This window comes from Aspergillus ochraceoroseus, assembly GCF_002846915.1.
Source record: "Aspergillus ochraceoroseus IBT 24754 chromosome Unknown P175scaffold_6, whole genome shotgun sequence".
Taxonomy (NCBI): Eukaryota; Fungi; Ascomycota; class Eurotiomycetes; order Eurotiales; family Aspergillaceae; genus Aspergillus; species Aspergillus ochraceoroseus.
Window position 1 is genome coordinate 839,664 of NW_024468481.1, and position 24,383 is coordinate 864,046.

Below are 24,383 nucleotides of genomic sequence, written 5' to 3' on the forward strand. Positions count from 1 at the left end.
ATGTATCCGTGTGTATCTAGGCCGGAGTTACCTAGGACCTAGGTACCTAAGTACCGGAGCGTGGGCAAATATAAAGTGCGTGTCCTGAGTAATCCTAGATCACTTGAATAAACTGTGCACCACTAAAGTCATATATATATTCACAAGTCTAACAGAGAGTAAGATATGGTGGTGTCCAAGTGAATATAGAGAGAACATGGGGAATAGGTTCTGTGAAGTACACAAGTACTAAATCTGACTATTCACTTCTCTACCTCTGTCTTTTCTTCTTCCTACCATCCTCCTGTCTCTTTCTACTTCTCCCCCTTCACCCTTGCATCTACAAAATGTTGACCAAAAATAATACTGGATCAGGTAGAAATTGTCTGGACACCTTTTTAGCTGAATGGTCAAGTTTGACACATTCATCCTATCCGACAATAACTTACTCTGTACCACCCATCCGTCAAGGTTAGTCCCCAGAGCTTATAATAAACTTACATCATGGTGAACTAACTCCCTAACTTGAAGATGCCATCTATCACGCTCCACAACGGACCGCGAGGAGGAGGAGGAGGAGTCGACGCTGATGACAGCGATCTCATCACGTTCACCCCCCAAGACCATGCCGACGTCCTACGCTGTCCCTGCTTCAGCTTCGCTGGCAATGACCGGCCAGTATCCGCCCCGCACATTCCGAAGATTACAGGATTGTAATCAAGCTATCGGGGCCCTTCAGGAATCGTTTACACCAGCAGGATGCAGATCAGTACCTTTCTTTCAAGCACATCTCTGCCATATCATTCCGTTCCATTGTGAAAGAACCGTGATCAGCTGCGCAGGGCTTCTGTTCGATTGACCTACTTTCCGGATATTGAAACCCTGCTGATCAAGGTTCCAACGGCTGCACATGCGACGGCTCATAGGTGTTTTACCGACGAGGCCGTTGTTAGTTTGGCGGCTATGGGTATTAGCCTTGCTGAGCGTGTATGTACAGGAGCAACCACATACGCCGCGCCCTCACATTCCGAGAAGGAACCAGACACTTCCTACAAAAATAGCCTCCTGAGACCCCTCGACACTGACTGGCCCCATTTCGTGATCGAAAGTGGGGTTCCCGAGTCGCTGCCTCGACTGCGCCAGGACGTGAACTGGTGGATTGGCAACCCGGGCGGCAGGGTCCTCCTAGTATTGCTTCTGAAGGTTTCCCGTGCGGAGAAGAAACTCACGGTCGAGAAGTACTTTCCAAAGCCCAGGCAGGGTCCAAGCACCAGGGCGCAGGCCGCGGCCGGCGACCCGGACTTTGTGCCACGACTTATCTCTACTACAGTCGTCAATATGAAGAACAGCGCCCCCCCTCCATTCAGGGGCCCTCGGGGGTCCTCGAGTTTAGCAGGGTGATTGGGAGACAGCCAGTTCCTCCCGAGCAAGATGCCGTCTTTGGCCCTGGCAAGTTGACCGAGATAGGCCACGCAGTTTTGGGGGGGGAATTGGAGCGATGGGACCAGAGCCTACGAGGATACCAGAAGAGACTGTGTAACGTATCTGGATCAACTTGCCAGGGTCAAAGACGACATCTTGCTTCTCGGGTGGAACTGGCTGTCTCCCAATCACTCTGCTAAACTCGAGGTGGCTCACGAAGAAGCTTCGTATGATGGGGGGGGGGGTAAACTTCTTGTCTCTTCGTGAGTGCGAACATTTCGACAGTTGTGTGGGAACCAGTAAGTAGTACAATAACACCTCGTCTATGTTCAAAAGCCATATATCTCACAGGACCCCAGCTGACGATAGCAGCTTTTTTCAAGGCTTCGTGGCTCTCCCCGTACGCCCGGTTCCAGGAAGGAGCCCGACTGGGGCCCCCCCTGATCCCAAACAGTGGACGGATCCCTTGCCTTCTCTCGTCACCGAATCAGGAAGCATAACTGGAACAAGTTTCTAGAAACCCGTTATGGTAATATAACATACCTCCTAGCTAACTATTATAAGTTAACTATGCATTGGATGTCTACTACCTATGAAGCCGGTCAAGGTCAAGGAGGATATGTGTTCCCTTGAGACTACTTCCTTGCCACTATTTTGTTAGCTATGTGAGATCTACATACATAGTTACATGAAGAGCACTAGACTTTTGTTTCTTATCAACGACAACGCTTTTCCATTTTTTTTTTTTTTTGTGGCGATGACTTGAGGATAGCCTTAGTTAGTTAGTTATCATGTTATGTGACCAAGAAAGTCGGTTGGTTCCTTGTTTTCGTGATATCCCCGCCATGATGGTTCCGTAGACGTAGACATAGACTAGGTGTTAGTATGTACACAGTTTAGAGACCAGTGCGTGCGTGGTGGGTGATCAGTGAGTGTCCCAGAGCTTCTACACTATTAGCACCAAGGCCATATACATATCATACATATGGTTGCCGAGGGCCGATAGTGATTTGTTAGTTGCGGAGAAGGTCTTCGGAACGGACTGTACGGAGTATACGTACCAGTGCAGTGTACCTATGTAGCTAGGTACGGTACTCTCCACCACTAGTTAAACTGCTCTATAGTATTAATAATGACTAGAGGAAAACATATATAATATAATATAATATAATATAATATCCATGCATGATAATAACTACCTGGTTATACAGTATGAAACTGTACTCCGTGCGAGTGGGTTTAGTAGTGATGCATTTCTAACCCAACAGACTCTCAAACGCCCCGAACTCCCTTCGTCACTCATCGTGTATGTACAGTTGAATAGAACGTGCTGAAAAGACGCTAGGGAGGGAAAAAAAATAATTAAGAATAATAAGAAAAGAAAAGAAAAGAAAGCCTACTACTACTACCCCTTGTTGATCCATCCACTGTGCACCATGAAATCAAAAATTCGACTTGCCTTCGTCGTGTCGATCTAGAGATGTGAGCTACAGGAAGAATGAACACAGCGATGGCCGGTGACATACCTTGCAAAAGGTTCGCGCATCCTTCTTTTTCAGGCTCCCACCTTGCTTCATCGACTCCTTCAACATGGTCTCCTTGATCACGAGGTACGGCTTGGGCTGCAGGTGGAGTACATTACACAACTCGATCTCCTCCTGGGTCAATAGGTGGAGATCCGGTGCTCCTTCATTCTCCAGCTTCCAGGGTATCACTCCGTTCAGTGGTTGAATGACATATTTGGTTTTCGCGGGTTGCGGCGTGGCTACGCCGTCGCCGTTGGTCGCGGCAAACGCCCGGTCGAAATCATTCATGGGGACGGTCGGTGGATCCGGGGCCTTAGCCCCCCCGCCTGCCGCTTTCTGAAGTCGCAATGGGAGTTCCGGGGTGGTTAGTTGACTGGCGGCAGTGGGGTGTTCGGGCTGCTGGTTTTGCTTCGGCCGGGTGCTGGCGAACCGGTCAAATGCGCCTTGGGGCATAAGTCGCTGTTGGCGCTGCTGCTTTTCCTGCTCGTACTTCTCTCCTCCCTTGAGATCCCCGATTCCCATTTGCCGCCATTCTTGTAGTTGGGAGATGGCCAGTCGTAGATTGTGCTCGTACTCCAGACCCTTGCTGAACTCTTCAAAGTCGTCATGGTTCATCATCCGGGCAAACGGCTTAGCCTTGTTCAGCAGGTCCCGCTCCTCTTTGGTGCGTTTTTTCTCCAATGCTGTATTCTTGCGATATTCAAGAAGCCCGTGTTCAAACAGAACCTTCTTGCGCTCCATTCGTGCGGTAAGCCGCGAGTTGTAGATATCGACGACCGTCATCTTCAGTTCCATCTCTGCGTCCGTTTCGCCATTGATTGTCTCACCCGCACCCGGTTCAAAAGTCATATGTTGCACCGCCTCTTCGGCATCGTTCATGAATTCCGTCTCGAACTCCAATCGTCCCGGCATGTAGCCCTGAACTTCGTGGCAGGCTGGCACACTGGCTGTGGGTTTCTGTTTGGGTGTAGTTGGTGGTGCCGCCTTGGCTGCCTCTTTGCGCTCCTCGATGCGCCGCTTCTTTCTCGACTGGAACTCCTCCTTTGAGATGGAGTCGGAAAGACGCGTGTTGTCTGGATCGGCGCGTTCCGGCAGAGGGAAGTTCGGGTTGCCAATGTAGGCGCTAATATAGTGGTCGCGCACCTCCTCCTTGGTTCGATAGCCACCAATATGATCCGCGATATCAGCCCAAGAGCCCAACCCATAGATCTCGGCCCCCTCGAGCAACAAGAGCTCTTCGTCGGCACCCCAATCCTCTTCAAATATCGGGACCGAATTCTGTTCAATAACCTGATACGGATGCGTTGATGGGTCATGATTCTTCGACTTTTCGCCGGCGGCGAAGCAGGGAACGCAGAGATCGTATTCATGGCAGGAGGGGTGTGCGCAAGACACGCGAACCTATGAGAGATTATTCAGATCGGCGTCCATACCGAGCAGAGGGGAGAAAATACAGGAGGTTCATACAGTCGAAGTCACGTCCACAGAGCAGATATCACAGTGATATTTGGTCCCAGCTTCCGTGCCGCGCGAGGCGGTCTTCTTTCGTATTACGCCCATCGATCCCGGGGTCCTTTCATCCTCCGTAGTACCCAGATCCGTTTCAACCACACCTGCGAGCCCTCCAGAAAAGCGAGAGGGCAAAAGCGGGAGGAAGTTCGACGCAAGATTCCCAGTCGAGGGGCAGCAAAGGTTCGGCAGGTGAAAGGGATGGTGATGTCTCCGCAGCTGACTAGGTAGCATAGTGTTCATAAAGGCCCAAAGAGGAAACTCATTATGTACATTATTAGTCATTGCACAGCCTCCCAGTGGCGATTCCTGCCTCAGGACAATTCAAGACCCCAAGGCAACATTTCATCCCGTGACCAATCAGAATCCTTTTCCCTCCCCTTTCTAGAAGTACCTTAAGTTCAGTTCCTCTCTTTCTCTTTCTTTCCCCTCTATCTGGTCATTTCACCTCCCTCCCTTCGCTTCGACTCTCTTCCTGGCCCTGGTTGGTTCTCGTTAATCCCGTTGTTTTTGCGGTCCAATCGCTACTAGTTCCCGATCGTCCACAGTCTTCCCTTTCTCTGTTTTGTCTTGCTGACTTGCTGTGGCTGTGGCGGTACTGCATATCCTCATTTCTTCGTCAATTCTGGTCAGCAGCGGTTGAGTTCTGCCTCATATCTTCATCTTCGCTCCTCATTTCCTCCTCCCTCGTCTTCACCAGATCGGTCTCTTCAACTCCTATCTCGTCAACACCCTCCCACTCCTCCCTCCGTCCTGCAGACATTAGACCGCCCTTCACCATGTCGTGGAAACTCACCAAAAGTATGTTTAGTTGGTCTTCCCATTCCTCCCCTAAACTCTGCTCCCCATGTGTGTTCCAGCAACTGACCCTTGACGCTTCCCTTCCCCCGATCCAGAATTAAAGGAAACCCACCTGGCTCCTTTAACCCAATCCTTTACCAGATCCTCATCCACATCTACCATCAAGGGTGACTCCGGAGAAGACACCCCTGCACTTTCTCAGACTGCAACCGTCTCGTCAAACAATTCCAATGGAATCAGTACGCACCCTCCCCCGTCGGCTCCCTATTTTCCATGAATCATCTAACATGTGATCTCAGATGCCTCCGAGTCCCTCGTCTCCCCTCCTGTAGCTCCCGTCAAGCCTGGTATCCTGATCGTGACCTTGCATGAAGGTCGCAGCTTCGCCCTCTCGCCGCACTATCAGCAGATCTTCAACTCCCATTTCCAGAATAATGGCGCCTACGCGATGCGCCCCAGTTCATCATCCTCTCACTCCACGCACGGCCAAGCGTCTTCCTTTGTGCAGAGTACCCGCCCGCAGTCCACAAGTGGAGGCATCAATGCCGCCCCCACTATCCACGGTCGGTACTCGACAAAATACCTTCCTTACGCTCTCTTAGATTTCGAAAAGAACCAGGTTTTCGTCGATGCTGTCTCAGGAACACCAGAAAGCCCTCTGTGGGCTGGTGACAATACCGCATTCAAGTTTGACGTGTCACGGAAGACGGAGCTGAACGTTCAGTTGTATCTCCGGAACCCCGCCGCTCGCCAAGGTGCCGGCCGTAGTGAGGATATTTTCCTCGGCGCAGTCAAAGTGCACCCTCGCTTTGAAGAAGCCCAACCATACGTTGACGACCCCAAGTTGAGCAAAAAGGACAATCAAAAGGCTGCTGCTGCTCACGCCTCGCAGGAACGTCATCTGGGCCAGCTTGGAGCAGAATGGTTGGACCTTCAATTTGGTACCGGTTCCATCAAAATCGGGGTTTCGTTTGTCGAGAATAAACAGCGCAGTCTGAAGCTCGAGGATTTCGACCTCCTCAAAGTCGTTGGTAAGGGCAGTTTCGGAAAGGTCATGCAGGTCATGTTAGTTCCCCCCCCCCCCCCCCCCAAGGCGTTAAAATCAACCCCTGAAGATCCTAGTGCTAATATATCCAATAGGAAGAAGGACACCGGTCGTATCTATGCCCTCAAAACTATCCGCAAGGCGCACATTATTTCACGGTCAGAGGTCACTCACACCCTTGCTGAGAGATCTGTGCTTGCCCAGATCAACAATCCCTTCATTGTCCCCCTGAAATTCTCCTTCCAGTCCCCTGAGAAGTTGTACCTGGTTCTCGCTTTCGTCAACGGCGGAGAGCTGTTCCATCACCTGCAACGTGAACAGCGATTTGACATTAACCGAGCCCGTTTCTACACAGCTGAGTTGCTATGTGCTCTTGAGTGCTTGCATGGTTTCAAGGTCATCTATCGTGACCTGAAGCCGGAAAACATTCTTCTCGACTACACCGGCCACATTGCTCTATGTGACTTCGGTCTATGTAAGCTAGACATGAAGGATGAAGACCGAACAAACAGTAAGGCCCTCTTCTATCCCGTATGATTCGACTAGCTAACACCCGGCGTAGCATTCTGCGGAACTCCAGAGTATCTAGCCCCCGAGCTCCTCCTCGGCAATGGATATACCAAGACCGTCGATTGGTGGACGCTAGGTGTCCTCCTTTATGAAATGTTGACTGGTCTTCCTCCATTTTACGACGAGAACACAAATGACATGTACCGCAAGATTTTGCAGGAGCCATTGACATTCCCCAGCAGCGATATTGTCCCGCCTGCCGCTCGTGACCTTTTGACACGTCTGCTTGATCGTGACCCTCAGCGCCGACTTGGCGCTAATGGCGCGGCGGAAATTAAATCCCATCACTTCTTTGCCAACATCGACTGGCGTAAGCTACTTCAGAGGAAGTACGAGCCTAGCTTCCGACCCAACGTGGTACGTGACGATATAATTTTTTGTCTATCAAAAAAAAAATAAATAAAATAAACCGCTTGCTAACCTTTCTAGACTGATGCTCGTGACACCACCAACTTCGACGTTGAGTTCACCCAGGAAGCTCCTCAAGACTCCTACGTAGACGGACCTCTCCTGTCGTCAACCCAGCAGCAACAATTCGAGGGCTGGTCATACAACCGACCTGTTGCTGGGCTTGGAGATGCCGGTGGCAGTGTGAGGGACCCGTCCTTTGCAAGTATCCCTGAGTAAATCGTTTGCATCTTGTGAATGGCCAACTTGGCCAAACACGGAACATGCTCTGCTTCAAGGTACCAACCAGGATATAACGTTGACCAAGTTTATCGTTGCATTTCAGCATTTACCTATGCATATCCTGCCACATACTGGCCACTGCTCTATGTTCTTTTATTGTTATTGTGTCTCCTTTCGAACCGGAGCATACAGAGATATCCTGTTTGGATTTCTATGTGGCAGTGATCTCAGTTGAGCGAATTGTGTCTTTTTTGTTCCTTTTTTTGTCGTTTGCATTTGAGATACAATCAGGCAGGCCCCTACCCGTTCGTTTCCCCTTCTTCCCCTCGTACTCGGGCAAATTTCTGTTCCTCTTTTTTTTTTTTTTTTTTTTTTTTTTTTTTGACTATACACCACTTCTACATATCAATCCTAGGGCTTGAGTCAGTTCCCATAACAGCCTTTGGAACAAAACAATAAAATGTGCATGGGCCGTGAAGTCCTCTCATGTATTTTTTATGCTTTGTCTCTATTCGGCGACCAGACTATCTTCCCCCCCCCCCCCTTTTTTTCCGATCTGCTGGTCTGATCCAATTCAACCGTTTCAACAAAACTCGCGTTCGTATAAGGACGAATGCATATGGGCTGATTTCCCAACCAAGTTACTACCCTGAACGGTCCCTATTTAGAGCATCTTTTCTTCAATCTCATCTTTTACTCTTTCTGGCTTGTGTCTTTCGCATTTCTTCTCGTTTTCTTTTTCGCCGTCGCATTTGTTTATCGTTTTCCCCGGGTGGGTATGCAAGCGCACTGGGATGGGTTGAGAAATCAGAGGAAAGCATGGATGTGGATTAAGTGACTGGTTCATAGACTAGCAATGGGATCACTATATCTATCTCTACTTCTTGAATGTCGTTCACGTTATTCTCGACCCCTACCCCAAGTTTTCAGACGGACAAATGAACCATTTGAACCATTTCAGTCTATTCCGGCTCCTCATCGACTCAATATCTATGCTGGTTAAACGAAGATATATGCTAGATTAGGCAGCCCCCCTCTTCCTCAAAAAGAAAGAAAAGAAAAGAAAAGAACTAGCACGTCCAACAGGAACGCAGCGAAAGCCTCTCTCTCTCTCTCTCTCTCCTTCTCTCCTTCTCTCCTTCCTATACCGAAGCAGGCATGCATATATACATGTATGCCGGAACTAAGCCCATGAATCCCTCCGCATAACCCCGAACCGGTATACCAGAGTCAGTTTCCGCCATGCGTACGTACCCAAGAGCACGGTGTTGTCATTGGTATAACCCGATGCATGCATGCATGCATCCATTACTACCGCGGTGTATTATAGAATTATCCAGCAGGAGAAAAACGATTGGAGTACATAGAATAGAGGGCTCCAAAGGAGCAAAGAAAGCGAGGAGAGGATAGGAGACGCGACAAAGGCATATATACCTACTATTATGAAGGAGGTATGTGCGGTAAAGACTGTATCTTTTTATTAGGTTGGCTAGACTGATGCGGTGAGGAATCACAATTGTTAAGAGATGCTAGAAAGGATCATATTTACATCACATAACCAGCCAAAGATCAGGTCATGGCTACTTGGCTGCAGGATCATAGGCTTAATATAAAAGTAATTGAATTGGACGGACGGCACAATGGGAGATTAACATAGACAAATAACACACGATTCTAAAAAGGGGAACGAACATGTAAAAATGGTGAGAGATGGGTAAAAAAAAAAAAAAAACTGTGCTCCCCTCAGGCCAATTTTATAGCTGTGTCAAATATATGGAACATCATATCGTCATGGATTGTTTGAGTGATATTTTCTTTCCCTGGAAAATAAAGGAAAGCTCCAAATCCACTTCTCCTCCATACACCTTCCATTTCTGCTGTCATAACCCACATTAAAACTGGCTGAGCGATCCTGCCCTAGGGCGGATAAGGTATTATATGGTTATATTCATGGATTCGCTCACGCTTCCGCTTCGGCCTCTGCATCGTCTTCTTCCTCCTCGTGTGCACCGTTCGTTTCGGGCTCAGCATCTTCTACATCAACGTCGATGAGAGTAGTAGATGATGGTGGTTCGGCGACAACGCCTTCTTTCTCCAGCCGGAGATATTCATCCCACCCAGGGAACAATTCATCATCCGCGGGAACGTCTGGAGCACCTGGGGGAACACCGATGAGTCGCGAGATCTTTGTCTTTCCAGATTGCTCCAAGGATTCTTTCCATTTGACGACGAGTTCGGGGGCTCGAGAAGGTTGGTATGTCTGTGAAAGGAGAACGGATTCTGCAAGACGGTTGGTGCGTACAAGAAGGTCGATACAGCCATCGACGTCTCCGAGAGACCACAGAGTAGAAAACGCAACGTTGTGGAGGCCTGCATCCGATGCTTGCTCGGCGAGCTTTCGCAGACCATCTTTGCTGCCGCTGGCAGTGTGTAGGAGCAGGAGGGAGCCAAAGTCCTTCGCGTTCGTAAAACACTCTTGAGCCAGAGAGAGGTTCCATCCCGATAGGGCAGCATCGCCAACAATCTTCCACTTGTGTTCCACGTTGGCTTCGCGAGCAATGTCAAGGGCAATGTCAAGATTGTTAAGAGCAAGGGCAAGCTCAAAGCGGTGTTCCTGATCAGTAGCGACCTCCAGAGCCATCTCCTTGTAGCCTTGTCCCTCGAGGAATCGTGCCACTTTGTTCATCTGGTCCTGAGGGATGTCTTTGAGCAGCTCCGCAGCAAGTTCCATGTCTCCACGCAGGACCACAGTCTGGTACTCAACCATACTGAGTGACAGGGCGAAGGATACGGCGTTTACATCCTTGTCGGCAAGATACACTCGACCGTCTCGTGGCAAGTATCCGAGGACGTACATCGGCTGATCAAAATGAGAGATCGTGTATGTTTGATCACCCACAAGGTAGTTCAGGCGGTTCGTGGAATTCGTGTAAATGAAGCAGTCCCCAACCCACTGACCAGTTCGGACAGACTCGTTGATATCAGTGACAACCTCGAAGGCGGACTCAACGCCATCCTCATCGGCTTCGCCGGCATTTAATCCATGGACATAATTCTCCCTAGAGAATCGGAGGACATAGAAGGAATCGTCACAAGCAAGAGTAACCAGCTCTCCAGACTCGGACCAGTAGACCTGTTCAGGTGTGTAAGTGCACTATACGGTGAATAGAGAAAAAGAAGGGAATATTCTTACAGCTCTGGGCTCAACTTCGATGCGTCGAACCAGGTTTCCAGTTTCCCAATCGAACATGCCAATACCCCCCTGTCCTTTTACACCGAGAAGAACACCACCCGCAAGGCCTTCGGCCTGGAAACCTACATCAAGACCACCACTTGCTTCCTTGAAGTTCCTGAAAATCTTGACACTAGTTGCCGACTCCCGGATGGCATAGTCATTGCTATTATCCTTTGAGCCCCAAGCAAAATCCAAAGCTTGGCCAAAAGCCTTGTTTCTCCAGGCCAGAGCAGTGTAGATGATGTATTCGCCATCTCCGCAGACAGAAACAAAACGTCCATTAGGGGAATGGGTTAGGGTCTGGGGATAAACCTCGCAAGAACCCAACTCCTTGGTAGGAAGAGAAATTGGGGCACCATCCTTGAGGCTGGAATCACCACCCTTTATTACCGTCGAGACCACCTCGCTGTGTCTCGCCCAGACGATCTTTCCGGACCCATCCATGGAGACAGCTGGCTCTTCTCTACCCATCTTCACAACCACAGCGCCATCGTCAAAACCCATTGCAACACCCTGCCTTCCACGTTGATAAGCAATACACCAAGCTCTCTCCAATCCATAGCTCAAAGATTGTTCTAGCCTGTAGGTGTTTGCGTGCCATATTTTGACGGTACCATCTTCAGAACCAGAGATGATGACGGGCAATTCCGGGTGGTAACAAGCGAAGGAAACATTGCTTGTATGGCCTTCTAGGGTTGCAATAAGAGCCTTGGTGGTGTAGTCCCAGATCTTCACAGTCTTATCATCCGAAGTAGTGAGGAGGTACGGTTTGTCGGCCTGGGGGTAGTAGTCGACATGATTGACACCTTTCGTTTCGTGCGCCTCGAGTGTGAAATTGGCGTGCGGGGAGCCCAGACTCCAAATCTTGACAGTCCGGTCCAGACATGCGGACGCAAAGGTATTTGTATCCTTAGGATTGATCGCAAGTCCCATTACATAATGGCTATGGCCTTCGTACACTTGAACACATTTCCAGCCTTTCTCCCAATCCCAAAGCTTAATTGTCATATCATCGGAGGCTGTAAGAACGAAGGGTTGAGTTGGGTGGACGGCAATGGAACGAATATAGTCCGGGTGCGCTTCAAAGGAGGCAATCTTCTCAGAGGTGTTGTAATTGTAGACGCGAAGTTGGAAGTCATCTGAACCGCAAACAATCCAGTTTTTCCGGGCGATGAATCGCCCGGCTCGAACGGGGACATCGGTCAATTCGAAGGTTTTGATAATGGACTGGTAAATTGCTTGATTAGCCTCCTAACAAAAAAACAATTAGTCCCGTCAGGTGGCTTACCTGAGTCTCATAGGACCATATGTAGACGTGACCTGTGTATAGGAATTAGCGCATCCAACCAGAAGATCATTATATTGCCATTCATCCACGAACCGCTGTATAGCGTTGTCAGAATCTATGGAAAGTTAGTACAATATCAAGTAACATTGAGTTCAGCAGATATTTACCCATGGCTCCGTGGGATGGAAATCAATGCCCTTTACTCGCTCCGAACGGGCGAAGAGCTGTCTCTATAAGGTAGCAACAATGATCAGTATCAATTCATATATCGGCACGAAGATATGTCTCCACATATCCCGCGGTTTATATTCGGTAAACAAGACAGTATCTTCCACTTCCAGGTCATACCTTAATATCCAACCTCATGTTGTGTGGGGGAACGAAGAATCGCGACTATGTGCGGCGTCGGGAAAGATCGATGAAGGAGGGGAAACCAGGCCACGAGCCGCTCAGACAGCCCAGCCCGGAGTTGCAAAGAACTTCCTTAGGAAGTGAAATTGAAACGGTAGGATAAAAAAAGAAAATAGAAACGACTCGACCGGAATGGCCTACTCAGTCAGACAACAGACTCCAGCGATGTGTCCACAAGGAGACGGCAATCCCGCCAGCTATCTGGAACTGGCTAGCGATGCTCCTCTCACCGCCTACGATCCTGGATCCTGCACAAAACGACCAGAGCTTCCTATATAAGTTTGATGATATTAGGTATGTCTATTGAAGTTGTCTGGAAAGAGGGATATCAAGAATTCGCTATTGGAGTATCCTCTGCAGAAACATAAAGAGATGATCCCCCTCCCCCCCCCAAATGATTTTCAGTTGAATATTCTCGAATCCCAACCCCAGAAGCACTATAGCCCACCACAAGTGAGCATATCTTACGCAACTTGATAAGATATTTTTGGAGAGAAGGCAGGCAAAATAATGAAAAAGTAAAGTATCATAACGGATATAAATGTCACAGATGCGTCCCATTTTAGTTGACACACGTCGGCTAATAAATACAAGTAGTCCAGGGGTCTATCAGTCTTTCATCGAAACAGCCATTTAAGCCTCCGTTTTGCGCTCAAAGTAAGTCCACTGGCCAGGCCTAGGCTTCTCCTCAAGTTCCTCCCAGCTACCAAAAAGTTAGTCAAGTTGAAACGGTTTAGAAAGGAGAGGCATTAGGTAGATCACTCACGCCTGGGACTTGTAAATCTCATCAACCAACTTCAGCTCACCCTCTGCCACCTGAATAACCTCCTCAATAAGGCCAGCGCCGATCTGCTTCTCAATCTCGGAGACCCTGTAATCACTCGTCAGCTTCTTCTAGGCGACAATCTGTGCAGAGTACATTGGCAACATACTGCTCAGCTTCCAGGGCAGGTTCATTCTCCCACTTCATTTCCCGGGTGTGGAAGTCCGAATCCTTAGTCTCAGCCGAGACGGAGTCTTCAATGGCTTGGTGCCAGCGGGCCTCCTCTTCCGCCGTACGGGCAGGGCCTGGCGAGGAAGGTTCCCAAGCCTCTCCATCCCATTCCTCTCCACGAGGGTTGTCACTGCCATCATCACGCATGGATGCGGCATAAGAGCCATCGGCCTGGCGAAGAGTAGCGAATCGCTCGGGTTCGGCACCAACGGTCTTCTTCACGCGCTCCAACCAAGCTTCGAATCCAGGTGGTTTCGTAGACTCGACGACCTGCAGGCGGTGGCGAGTCAATGCCTCAGTAGACTGGCGGTAGGCGGAGGACTCGGGAAAAGACTTCAATTTCTCGAGGGTAGACCTGTATAGGTAGATCAGGGTGGGACGGGGGCTTGGGTGAGTGTTCAGACCGGTCAACCCGGTAGGAGCAAAAGGCTCCAAATACCGGGCCGGTTTGACGTTGGCCAGCAACCGAAGTGTCGATCTCATTGTGGTCTAGGAGTATAGGAAGGGGGGGGAAAGAAATTGACCCGATGGGAAACAGGAGGGGTGCTCTCTTTCACTCAAGATATCCGTCACCCAAAGCGACTGCGGAAGGTTGAGGGTGTATCGGAAACCGGAGAAACTAAGATTCCAGGATCCTGAGGCAGCGCAGCCACTTCCCTGGAACTTATCAAAGGAGAAGAGGACTTTCCGCGTTCTCGCTGGCATTCCTTTTCTATCCTTCATCTGAGGGCCTGCGGAATCCTCGCAGATATCTCGACGCTGCGAGCTTCACTACCTGACGCCTTTAATACATCGGGCTGTCTCTGTCGTGATTGATCCATCGCATTCAACCCCCCGAAATTCAAGCCACCTTTAGACCCTCATCCGTCCAATGTGCCGCCTGTGAATTTAATTCCAGGATCGCGCCTCTTTCTCGAACTCTCGTTGCTTATAATTCGTCAAGAAGGCCTTGAGCCTTGACCTACAGCCAAGATGCGTTCATCTTTGCTGGTATGGTCGTTCCTCTCGCTTTTTTCCCTGACCACTTTTGCCGCTCCCTCCGACCCGACTATTCAAAGCAATCACCTTGCGAAAAGACTCGACTCTGAGAAAGCGGCCTCCAATCCAACCATTTTCAATGGCATCGAGGTACCCACAATCACGGAGTTGACTCCTGAGAACTTTGAAGAGACGGTCAAAGATGGTTACTGGTTCGCCACCGCTTCTACAGACACCACCGTCTTGTCTCGTTCGTATACCCCTAACAGATCAATAGGTTCATCAAGCAGTACTCCCCCACGTGCCCGCATTGCCAGGCAATCGCTCCTGCATGGAAGACTCTCTATGAATTTTACTATGTGAGTTCAACGTTCACGGTATCCCCTTGAATGGTGTTTAACATTCGATAGACTTCCGATCCATTATCCTCGGCGTTGTCGAAATCCCCTGACACCAAATCGTTAAACTCTTTCACCGGCTTCTATAACTTCCGCTTTGCGGAGATGAACTGCCTTGCATACGGAGATTTGTGCAAGAGACTCAGCGTGCGGTATTTCCCGACCTTCTCATTCTATCACAACGGAGAGCAAATCGAGCAATTTGAAGGGAAGAAAACCATGGAAAGCATCAGCGAGTATATTGAGGAGAAGCTTGAACTCATTAAGCCTGGATCTCGCCCCGCGAAAGGCGTTAGATTGCCTGAGATAGGCGCCGATAGCGTTGATACGAAAGCCGAGCCTGAAACCCCTGCTGCTAAAGACAAAGACCGCGAGGCCGGCGCTAAGGCTGGCGAGAGGCACAACGAAAAGGCTGCTCAGCTAGATGCCCAAAACCCATCTACTGAAAAATCTACCTCAAAGCCGAAGCCTAAAGTGAATGCCCCGGCCAATCCCCAGGGAATTTCCGTTCCTCTTACTGCGGAAAGCTTTCAGAAGCTCGTCACTGCTTCCCAAGAACCTTGGTTTATCAAGTTTTATGCGCCATGGTGTCACCATTGTCAAGCTCTTGCTCCTACCTGGGCGCAAATGGCGAAGGAGATGCAGCACACTCTCAACGTTGGAGAAGTGAACTGTGATACCGAGGTTAGACTTTGCAAGGACGCGCGTGTCAACGCTTTCCCAACGATGTACTTCTTCCGCGGCGGTGAGAGGGTTGAGTATGAAGGTCTTCGAGGCCTTGGAGATCTGGTTAGCTATGCTAAAAAGGCCGTTGATATCGGATCTGGCATTCCAGACGTTGATGCCGACTCTTTCAAGGCACTAGAAGAAAAGGAAGAAGTTATCTTCTTGTACTTTTACGACCATGCGACGACTTCGGAAGATTTTGCAGCTCTGGACCGCCTAACCCTCAGCCTGGTGGGCCATGCCAAGCTCGTAAAGACCAGCAGCGCGGCCCTAGCTGAAAGGTTCAAGATCTCGACCTGGCCTCGTCTTCTCGTCTCTCGTGATGGGCGTGCCAACTATTACAACGCGCTAGCTCCGAGAGATATGAGGGATGTTCGCCAAGTGTTGAACTGGATGCGTACGGTGTGGCTGCCCATTGTCCCTGAACTCACAGCTATCAATGCACGTGAGCTCATGGATGGAAAGTATGTGGTTCTTGGTATCTTGAGCCGTAGTCGTGCAAACGAATTCGTTGAGTCGAAGCGCGAGCTGAAGAATGCGGCACTTGAATGGATGGATAAGCAAGTACAGCTGTTCCAGTTGGAGAGACAAGAGTTGCGGGATGCTAAGCAGCTGCGCATCGAGGAGGCCGAAGACCGCAACGACCAGCGTGCGCTACGAGCCGCCAAGAACATGCGTGTCTCTATCCGGGAGGATGACAAGAAACAAGTTAGGTTCGCCTGGGTTGATGGTGACTTCTGGGAGCGATGGCTGCGGACCACCTACGGTATCCACGTGGGCAAGGGGGAGCGCGTTATCATCAACGACCAGGACAACCGTCGTTATTGGGACACTGCTTCCAGCGGAGCTCCTATCATGGCTTCACGAACCTCGATCCTGGAAACCATTCCTCTCGTTATCGCCAATCCTTCCAAGCTGACCCCAAAGTCTACAATTGGTACCTTTGAGTCCATTTTCTTCGTCACGCATTCCTTCATTTCCGGCCACCCTATCCTCTTCGTCCTCATCCTCGTAGCGACCGTATTAGGTGCTACGTATTTCGCCCGAGGAAGAGCATTCAAGCGTGGAGTTCGTGGCGGTATCCTCGGCATTGCTGGCAATGCAGGCGGTTTCTTCCACCTCGACGGGAAGGAAGGGCTCCTGAACGGAGGCACAACCGGAAAGGCAGACTAGAGGAGAACGTAAGAATTCTTGTGCAGTTAGGCTATCTTGGCCTATCTACTTTTCTCATTATCTTTTTCGTTGACTTTGCCTGGTTTCTTTTCTGATAATATTTAACAAAGACTCTTTATCTATTTCATCATGGTTCAATATCAGGCGCCACACTGATTTTCTTTCTCTCTCTCTCTCTTTTTTTTTTTTTCATTAAAATCACCCTTACCTCCCTTTCATTTAGAAATGCTCCTCTGAGCCTTGAATTTGTTTATGAGAAATCGGGCAGGATGGTTTTATATCCTTTTGGCAGGAGCAGATGGGTCCGGAGTGTTGGCATGTTGGGTTTTGTGGAAAGCTACTACTGCTGTGATCAGTTAATTGTTGGAAGGAATAGTAATATTACAATCATAAATCTAGTTATCTATACTCGTTCTATAAGTCCTCAAATATCAAATGAAGCAATTTTGATTCGACGAGAACGTCGAGTCACGTGGCTGTCCACTGCCCACCGCTGATTGGCTGTCGGGTGGCCGCAAGCACTGAACATCGCGGAGTCTCCCGGTTTTCGTCGACCGTCTTGAATTCCACCTCAATTGTCGCACTCTCCGCTGGAGCAATTCTCGTCCCCTTTTCAAGACCACTCGAAATGGTGTGTATTCCCCATCGGCATCCTTATTCCCTTCGCACAATTGGGCTCTGGGTCTTGGTTTGCGTCCTGGAGGCCGTGCGATGAAAGTCCTCCGCGGCCCGAAGCATCATATCATGTCACTCCTGCTGCAACGATGTCATTGAAAGGAGATGCCCCTTCAGTCACTGATGGTTTTGATTTGCTATAGGTTTTCGCTCAGACCCTTCGCCGTGCCGCAGCTCAGTCTGCTGGTGCCTACCGTTCTCCTTATGGCCCCAAGTGAGACCCCCAAACAGCATGCATGTCCTTTAATCGATTTGCGGCCTGGAAACCTGGGTGCCATCCAGCGTTTTTTTTCCCCTTTCTGTTAAGGATAATGGAGACATATATCTAGCTCTTTGACCGGTTTACAACCTGGACCCAAGGGGTCAGGTACAATGGACTGGAGAAGCACTTCCCATGATCGCCAATTGAATATATAACAACAACATAGGACGAGCGGCTAACCGAATGCTCTTCAATCAGATACACCACTCCTCTCCACTTCCAGGGTCTGACCGCTAGCACTGCCACCCAGTAGTGAGTCTCACTTTTCAACTCAATTTCATGGATGGGTGGAGAGTCATCCGTCGGACATGGGAAATAAGCTAATACTAGTTGTGAACCTACAGCGGCCAGATTGCCGCCGCCTTCGGCGTCAGCGCCGGTGTCTTCGCCCTCTTCTTCTTCGGTGAAGTTCCCCGTGTTCGCAAGGACATCCTCCAGAAGCTCCCTTTCTTCGACACCTACCTCGACCGCACAGTTGCTCCTGAGGACAACGTACGTACCCCTTCAGACCAAAGGTTCTGCTACGAAACGAACACAACTGACGGGAATTTAGCCATTCTAAGCCTTTGTTTTTCCCGAGTTTGTCCTCCGACCACCTCTTACACCCATGCTCTATATATGTGCGATACATTACGCTTGCGAATAGATGGGAGGGAGAGGGTAGTGCTGTACCGTGTAGAATAGCAATGAGATTTGTTAGCACATAGACAATTATCTCCCCCACCGTGTTTTTTTTTCCGAGCACAAGCGCGATGACGATAGCCCTCTCTAGTTTGGCTGCTCCGTAACTGCTTCTCTGCGAGGTTTTCCCGCTCTGGTTTCCTCCGCCAGGAGCGGAATCTACCGCGAACCCTGATGGAATCGGTAGTAGTAGTAGTAGTAGTAGTAGTAGCGGTGGTGGTGGCGATGGCGATGGCGCGCAAAGCTTCTCTCTTCAGGATTTAAAACCCATCCCTCCCGTCCAGCCAGGGAAAAAGAATGCGTTTCGGTATAGGCGTGCGTCGTGGAGACGGATGCTTCCTTGCCAGCCGGCTTTGATGAGTCTGGGGCAGATTGTGATTACTTATCAGATGTATACGGGGGTTCGACAGTATATTGTTTCTCAGGGGAAGGGGGGGGGGACCGAAACCGAAACCGAGTCGGAGTCGGAGGAAGACGATGGAGCTGAATCTGATACAGAATCCGAGACGGAGCAGCCCGGGGATGGAAATACTAGTTATCGAGCCAGAGTCGGAATCAGACTCCGACTCAGATTCAGATTCGGATACTCGATTTATATCAGCGCGCAGAGCTCAGATACAAATGCCTAGTGTGCCTCCCCCTCCTCCTCCTCCTCCTACACCTACACCTACACCTACACCCCTCCAAATGTGCACCCTCTACGACCTCGTAACCAACAACCACGGCCTAACTCACAACTGGCTCTTTATCTGGGCCGACCCTGGGAGCCCTCGCCACGGAGCACCCCGGAAAATCCACGACCGTGCCCCTGCCCGAGTCCCATTCCCGGTTTCTGTCGGGGTTGTTGGCAGAGCATGGACTGGTGATGGTCGAGTTTTCGACGTTCCAGTGTACGGGGCGGATGCCGTGGGCGTTGCCCAGGGGGGTTGTGTTTCGGCGGAGGAATGAGTATCAGGTAGTTAGGGAGCAGGTGGAGATGACTGGTGAGGTTGCGGAGGGGAGCGGGTGGGATGATTATTGAGGAAGTGTTATTTTTGGGGGGGGGGGGGGGTGGATGTGATCATTAGTGGGTGTTTTCCTTATTGTTTAACGAGAAGATCATGCGTTAAGTAGAGAAAATCAAGGTAATATTAATAGCATTACTCTACCTACTATTACTTCGATGCCGACAAATCACTCACTCGATGCATCCTCTGGTGGCCCCCCCCCAGCATGTTCAGCAACAGACACACCAACAATGACCCCAGATTCCTCCTGAACCGCATGAATGGCGTGCTCCACGTTCACCTTGGGACCCCTAAACCACTTGTGTGCATCCACAAACCACCAGATTGTGACCGCGAGCATCGGCGCTCCCCACACCAGACAGGTCCAGTTCATCAGATCCGGGGTAAGGTCTGAGCCGGTCACGCTGGGAAGACAGAGAATGGGGACCATCAGCAGCACAAATGAGACGCCCACGCCTCCAATAAATGGGCCAAAGCGGCCTAGGTGCCATGGTCCCCTACGGAAGCGGTCGCCGACGAAGAACACGCGGATCGTGATGGGGATTGCAAACGCAACGAACTGGGCAATGGCGCCAATAGAAAATAGGGCGCCGATGGCGACCGAACCGCCAAACATGAGCAGACACATTAAGATCCCGAGGACAGCGTTAAGTACGACGGCGTTGACGGGGGTCTGGGTGGTGCCGTTGACGCGCTTCCAGTATTTGGATAGAGGGAAGCAGTCGTCACGGGCGTAGGCGTATGTCACTCTGGATGCAGCCACCATGCACCCTTGACCCATGGAGAAGCCGCAGATAATGGTCAGAGCGAGGATGCTGAGCGCGGCCTGGCGCGACAGGACCTGGAACAGGTAAGATGCCCACGGCTGTCCCAGATCAGAGTTGACCACTGCATCGATATCGAGCACCGTGTAGGCGACAACGAGCTGTAGGAACCAGCCCATAAGCCCGCCAACTCCGGAGGTCATCACAATGGCGCGCGGTGAGGCGATATTCGCATTGGAGCATTCCTCGCTAAGATGGAAGGGTGAGTCGTAGCCGGACATGGTCCAGATAACGCCGACAAAGGTCATCAGCACGGCGACTCCGTCGGGATAGTCCGTCCTGTTACCAATCGTCCCCCAGACATCCTTGGATGACGAGAACTTGGGCGAGTTCGTGGTGGCTGCGGGAATAGCAATGATCACAGCGATCAGAGCAAGCATGTTAAAGGTTGAGCCCCATGAGTTGAACTCTGCGACCCATTTCGTTGGCATACTGCTGATGATGGCATGAATAATCATGATCAATGTTGTCAGAAGGAAGGTCTGCCAATCCGCCGGGGTATAGTTGGGGTTCGCGATAGAACCCGCAGCCAGAATCATCGCAGCTAGGGCATAGTCAACGGAAGGGGCAGCGGTGATCTGGCCAATCCAGTTGGACCATCCAGTAATCCAAGCCGCATAAGGGCCGTATCCTGGAGGTGCGAGCACTGCAGCAGCATAGTACAGCCCGCCACTGATGGGCAAGTCAGAATTGCTGCAGCAACAGTAGGAGAGGAAGGAATGGTGTACCTCGTAGGCATAGCAGAGCACAGCTCAGCCATAGACATAGCGATACATTGGATGAAAATCATGGCAATGATCCAGCCCCAAACCATACCCGCGGTTCCGGCATACCCCATCCCTTAGGTAGGTGATATAAGTCAGTCGCCCTATCTAGGGTCTCAGGTAGAGGTAGTTACCATAGTACATTGTGCTTGCAAACGAGGGTAGCAACCCCAGCACCGCAAAACTAACGCAAAATGTGGTCCATAACGAAAACTCGCGCTTAAACTCCTGTTTGTACCCAAGGGCCGTAATTACCCTTTCATCTGCGTCCATCGAGCCATCGTAGTGAGGGACATCTCCATTGACCAGAACCGAGGTAACGGGGTCATGATCGGCATCTTCATACACTGGGCTATTTGTTGCGTTCGCTCCCTTTCCTATGAAGGACATGGTGGGCAATTTCACTGCGGTCACATGTGTGTGTGTGTGTGTGTGTATATGTATGGAGGTGGTGTTGCCTCTGAAGATGGAAGCGAGAGCGAAGGGAGAAGGAGGTTATGATAAGTTAACCACCACGTCTCTGCTGTGTAACACAAACGTGCACCGGCTAAAGGTTAGCTAAATGCGCCCGTACTAATATATTTATATGTATAAATATATATATATATATTAGCAATCAGCATGGAACTGCATATCATTACTGCAGCAGGAGATGAAGGGACCGTTAGGGATTTATAGCAAAACCTCCTCCTCATCAGGTTCCGCAGATGATAACCCACTGAATCCAGATATGGGAGAAAGTAAAGAAAAAAAGGCACCCCTGAATAATAGCGATAACAAGATGGCTTCATTGGAAAAATGCGAGGTGGGGGTCAGACAGTGATGATATGGTTGGCGGCAGGTCACTTGCTGGCTGTCGAGAGATGAACAGACAAACCTTGGCGAATGAATATGAAACCATGCCCATCAAGGAAGTTATAGGCGGGAACCTTGCGTTGAATGAGAGAGAAAGCTTTCAATAAGAGTGACGAGGAGCGGAGAGTTAGTGTTGTAGGAGTGCTTATCTAGAGGAGAAGGAATTATAGCAACAGTAGTAAGATCGATGATGATCAAGGTTAGGGTCTTCCCGAGAGCACACGAGATAAGAGAACGGAAAGCCAGTAGGAAACGAATATTCTCTTTAGCCGTTAAACTAAAGATTCCCTGGATATATCCCTCGATACCACTGGATAAGAGGATATTCCTTCCTTCGTGGGAACTCTTCTAGAATCCGTCATGAGTATCTTACCTAGATATGTAGGCTACTACCTAGGTAGTAGCTAGGGTATTCCAGCATCTCCCCTACACAGGACCAAAGAACTGAGTCCAGTAGAAGAAAGGCATCGAGTAATTCCTCTCTTTTTATGCAATCGTTATTCTCCAAGCACTAGGGATATCTAGCCTCGTACCCGGTTGCGAACTCAGGTTGCTGACCGGTCACAACCGCACTTATGTCCATACAGTGAAGCAATCATATTCACTTTACATGATTCATTCCAGGACATAGGTGATAGACTATTTTTGCTATACAAGATACTTTCAAACAAGGGTGTCATATTTCTAGCTAAGGATAATACTACAACACAGTTTTGTTAACAACACCTCCTATCTTACAAGACAGTCCAAGTAACCTGCGATTTCCAGGGATTGATCACATGCCCATGAGCTCCCCTTACACTAACATGATATAAGATTGATTCATGGGGTGTCCTTAATTCATCGTATCACATCGCATCTCATCGCATCTGCGAGGGACCTTCCAGAAACAAAGCATCCAATCTCTCATACCCTGCCATACATCCATGTAAAATATCCAAAGGCTCTCCAATCACAGGCCACGATAAACCTGGCCAAGCTATCCACTGCACCGATTCCTGGTAGGCGTCTTCCATAGGTGGCTACCATCTGTATGCCATGCTATGCCATGCAATGCACGAGAATATGTAGTATCGACCAAGGCACTACGCTCCACTCTGACGCAGCACATATGTACTATGCAGCAGAGCAAATGGGCTGGGGGCTGAGAAACAAGAACCAGACGTCGGATACTACTGTACTTACTACTTGGCATACCCGACACATTACTTACTCATGGATGGCCGATGATCGATCCAAGCGGAATGGAAATAAAGCCAGAAAAGAAAAGAAAAGAAAAGAAAAGAAAAGAAAAGAACACCGATGACTGGACCACTGGTCGAGGTCAGCGCGGGATTCTGCAAGGCTTGCCTCCATGTAATTATTACCTACATATACCTCTATAGATAGAATCTGCGAGTACCGAGAGTTGCTTTTTCCAGCTTTCTTTTCTTTTCTTTTCTTTTCTTTTCTTTTCTTTTCAATTACCCGCCAGCCAGTAGGATCTTTGCGTTGGGATTCCGTCTTAGTCGGCATGTAGATGTAGGCGCCTCTGAAAGCGACCAAAAAAGAGGTGTGTGTGTGTGCTCTATCCATCACCCTTGGCTTTTTGTTACGTGTAAAAAAAAAGTACTGCGTAGAATGCTAAAAAAAAAAAAAAATTTCTTTTTTTCCCCCTTCAATGAGTAGTCAAATCACTACGGAGTAACACATAGTTAGTTAACCGGCTTGTCAATATTTACTCCGTATGGTACTCCGTATGGCAATAATGAATGCCACCTTAGTGAGTGCAGTCAGTATAACCTCTAACCTCCCCTCCCGATCTCCTATCCATGTACGGAGCAGGGCTCCGTCAGCTCCACCAGACTCCATCCATCGACCGACATGGATAGGAATTCGGAAGGCTAAGTAGCAGCCATGAACCATGCTTGTGACTGGGACTGGTGAGTGGCCCACCACGATTCCGGTCCTTCGACTATGGAGAAGTTAGAACGTACCTAGTAGTTCTTGGTACTTCCCGGGATCCTAATCGCGACCAGGACCAAGCAATACTAATAGTAGGTAAGAGTATCTTTATGATTATTATGAGCATAGGAGCGTGTACGGAAGCCTACCTACGTATGGAGTGTATGCACTACGATTACTATACCTAGGTTATCGGCATTAACCTTCCAGTTCTTCCAATTACCATATCTATTCTATTGCTCGGTCTAACTAACTACTAACTACTAGTTAGTTAACTACTAACTAACTTACTAACTCCTAAGTTATAACTAATAGTTAGTTAGTTAGTTAACTAACTAACTAATTTACAAGCAATTAACTAAGTCACTACCTAGCACTGCTGGGCAAAGGTGGATTCAGGAGAACCAACCCCGTGAAGATATCAGTTAGATAGCCTGCAACGAAGTCCCCATAATTATTCTGCAGGTACGGCGTACAAAAGCTACAATCGGAAAAATGCCAGAATTTAGGTCCTAGGTATCCGTACTCCGTACTAGTCTACCCATACATACCGATGGTAAGTAGAACCGACCATAGCGGTGCTGCAGTACAGATGAGAATTGCAATTACGAGTTAGGGGGGGATCTGTTGCCCAGTGGTTTGTTAGATCACGACGTAATACAGAGTAATTAAATGAAATTCAATTT

The 24,383-nt window shown here is 49.4% G+C and overlaps 11 protein-coding genes across 11 annotated transcripts; 5 read left to right on the forward strand and 6 right to left on the reverse strand.

The window, feature by feature from the left end:
• Positions 1 to 180: 180 nt before the first annotated feature.
• On the forward strand, positions 181 to 1,380 carry P175DRAFT_0524880 (uncharacterized protein; the record flags this gene model as incomplete). Its single annotated transcript, XM_040899395.1, has 3 exons — positions 181 to 450; positions 511 to 748; positions 814 to 1,380. Exons 1-3 carry the CDS (start codon positions 386 to 388, stop codon positions 1,378 to 1,380), a joined length of 870 nt encoding a protein of 289 aa, XP_040750681.1. The 5' UTR covers positions 181 to 385.
• A 1,197-nt stretch (positions 1,381 to 2,577) lies between these two features.
• adaB (chromatin-binding transcription regulator ADA2) lies at positions 2,578 to 4,684 on the reverse strand. Its single transcript, XM_040897475.1, has 3 exons — positions 4,395 to 4,684; positions 2,928 to 4,328; positions 2,578 to 2,875 (listed from the first exon to the last, which is right to left on the reverse strand). The coding sequence occupies exons 1-3, from the start codon at positions 4,677 to 4,679 to the stop codon at positions 2,807 to 2,809; spliced, it is 1,755 nt and encodes a 584-aa protein (XP_040750682.1). The 5' UTR covers positions 4,680 to 4,684; the 3' UTR covers positions 2,578 to 2,806.
• Positions 4,685 to 4,878: 194 nt separating this feature from the next.
• P175DRAFT_0502816 (serine/threonine-protein kinase) lies at positions 4,879 to 7,865 on the forward strand. Its single transcript, XM_040897476.1, has 6 exons — positions 4,879 to 5,237; positions 5,333 to 5,476; positions 5,537 to 6,302; positions 6,378 to 6,793; positions 6,845 to 7,209; positions 7,282 to 7,865. Exons 1-6 carry the CDS (start codon positions 5,216 to 5,218, stop codon positions 7,477 to 7,479), a joined length of 1,911 nt encoding a protein of 636 aa, XP_040750683.1. The 5' UTR covers positions 4,879 to 5,215; the 3' UTR covers positions 7,480 to 7,865.
• Positions 7,866 to 9,197: 1,332 nt separating this feature from the next.
• On the reverse strand, positions 9,198 to 12,581 carry P175DRAFT_0502819 (coatomer subunit beta'). The gene is made up of 6 exons (XM_040897477.1): positions 12,354 to 12,581; positions 12,173 to 12,235; positions 12,099 to 12,120; positions 12,006 to 12,037; positions 10,676 to 11,944; positions 9,198 to 10,615 (listed from the first exon to the last, which is right to left on the reverse strand). Exons 1-6 carry the CDS (start codon positions 12,369 to 12,371, stop codon positions 9,443 to 9,445), a joined length of 2,577 nt encoding a protein of 858 aa, XP_040750684.1. The 5' UTR covers positions 12,372 to 12,581; the 3' UTR covers positions 9,198 to 9,442.
• Positions 12,582 to 12,712: 131 nt separating this feature from the next.
• P175DRAFT_0296297 (uncharacterized protein) lies at positions 12,713 to 13,135 on the reverse strand. Its single transcript, XM_040892796.1, has one exon. It carries the CDS (start codon positions 12,975 to 12,977, stop codon positions 12,756 to 12,758), a length of 222 nt encoding a protein of 73 aa, XP_040750685.1. The 5' UTR covers positions 12,978 to 13,135; the 3' UTR covers positions 12,713 to 12,755.
• Positions 12,924 to 13,920, reverse strand: P175DRAFT_0502820 (complex I NDUFA5 subunit family protein). Its single transcript, XM_040897478.1, has 3 exons — positions 13,349 to 13,920; positions 13,183 to 13,287; positions 12,924 to 13,119 (listed from the first exon to the last, which is right to left on the reverse strand). Exons 1-3 carry the CDS (start codon positions 13,891 to 13,893, stop codon positions 13,050 to 13,052), a joined length of 720 nt encoding a protein of 239 aa, XP_040750686.1. The 5' UTR covers positions 13,894 to 13,920; the 3' UTR covers positions 12,924 to 13,049.
• A 181-nt stretch (positions 13,921 to 14,101) lies between these two features.
• Positions 14,102 to 17,002, forward strand: P175DRAFT_0524885 (putative disulfide isomerase). The gene is made up of 3 exons (XM_040899396.1): positions 14,102 to 14,600; positions 14,666 to 14,747; positions 14,799 to 17,002. The coding sequence occupies exons 1-3, from the start codon at positions 14,383 to 14,385 to the stop codon at positions 16,683 to 16,685; spliced, it is 2,187 nt and encodes a 728-aa protein (XP_040750687.1). The 5' UTR covers positions 14,102 to 14,382; the 3' UTR covers positions 16,686 to 17,002.
• A 311-nt stretch (positions 17,003 to 17,313) lies between these two features.
• On the forward strand, positions 17,314 to 18,184 carry P175DRAFT_0533728 (cytochrome b-c1 complex subunit 10; the record flags this gene model as incomplete). Its single annotated transcript, XM_040900078.1, has 5 exons — positions 17,314 to 17,391; positions 17,504 to 17,574; positions 17,821 to 17,874; positions 17,967 to 18,114; positions 18,176 to 18,184. 5 exons carry the CDS (start codon positions 17,314 to 17,316, stop codon positions 18,182 to 18,184), a joined length of 360 nt encoding a protein of 119 aa, XP_040750688.1.
• A 552-nt stretch (positions 18,185 to 18,736) lies between these two features.
• Positions 18,737 to 19,314, forward strand: P175DRAFT_0502823 (uncharacterized protein). Its single transcript, XM_040897479.1, has one exon. The coding sequence runs from the start codon at positions 18,781 to 18,783 to the stop codon at positions 19,249 to 19,251; it is 471 nt and encodes a 156-aa protein (XP_040750689.1). The 5' UTR covers positions 18,737 to 18,780; the 3' UTR covers positions 19,252 to 19,314.
• Positions 19,315 to 19,476: 162 nt separating this feature from the next.
• Positions 19,477 to 21,288, reverse strand: P175DRAFT_0441188 (amino acid permease; the record flags this gene model as incomplete). The annotated part of the gene is made up of 3 exons (XM_040894063.1): positions 19,477 to 20,806; positions 20,863 to 20,974; positions 21,033 to 21,288. 3 exons carry the CDS (start codon positions 21,286 to 21,288, stop codon positions 19,477 to 19,479), a joined length of 1,698 nt encoding a protein of 565 aa, XP_040750690.1.
• A 2,108-nt stretch (positions 21,289 to 23,396) lies between these two features.
• P175DRAFT_0502826 (uncharacterized protein) lies at positions 23,397 to 23,806 on the reverse strand. The gene has a single exon (XM_040897480.1). It carries the CDS (start codon positions 23,656 to 23,658, stop codon positions 23,464 to 23,466), a length of 195 nt encoding a protein of 64 aa, XP_040750691.1. The 5' UTR covers positions 23,659 to 23,806; the 3' UTR covers positions 23,397 to 23,463.
• Between the last annotated feature and the right edge of the window lie 577 nt (positions 23,807 to 24,383).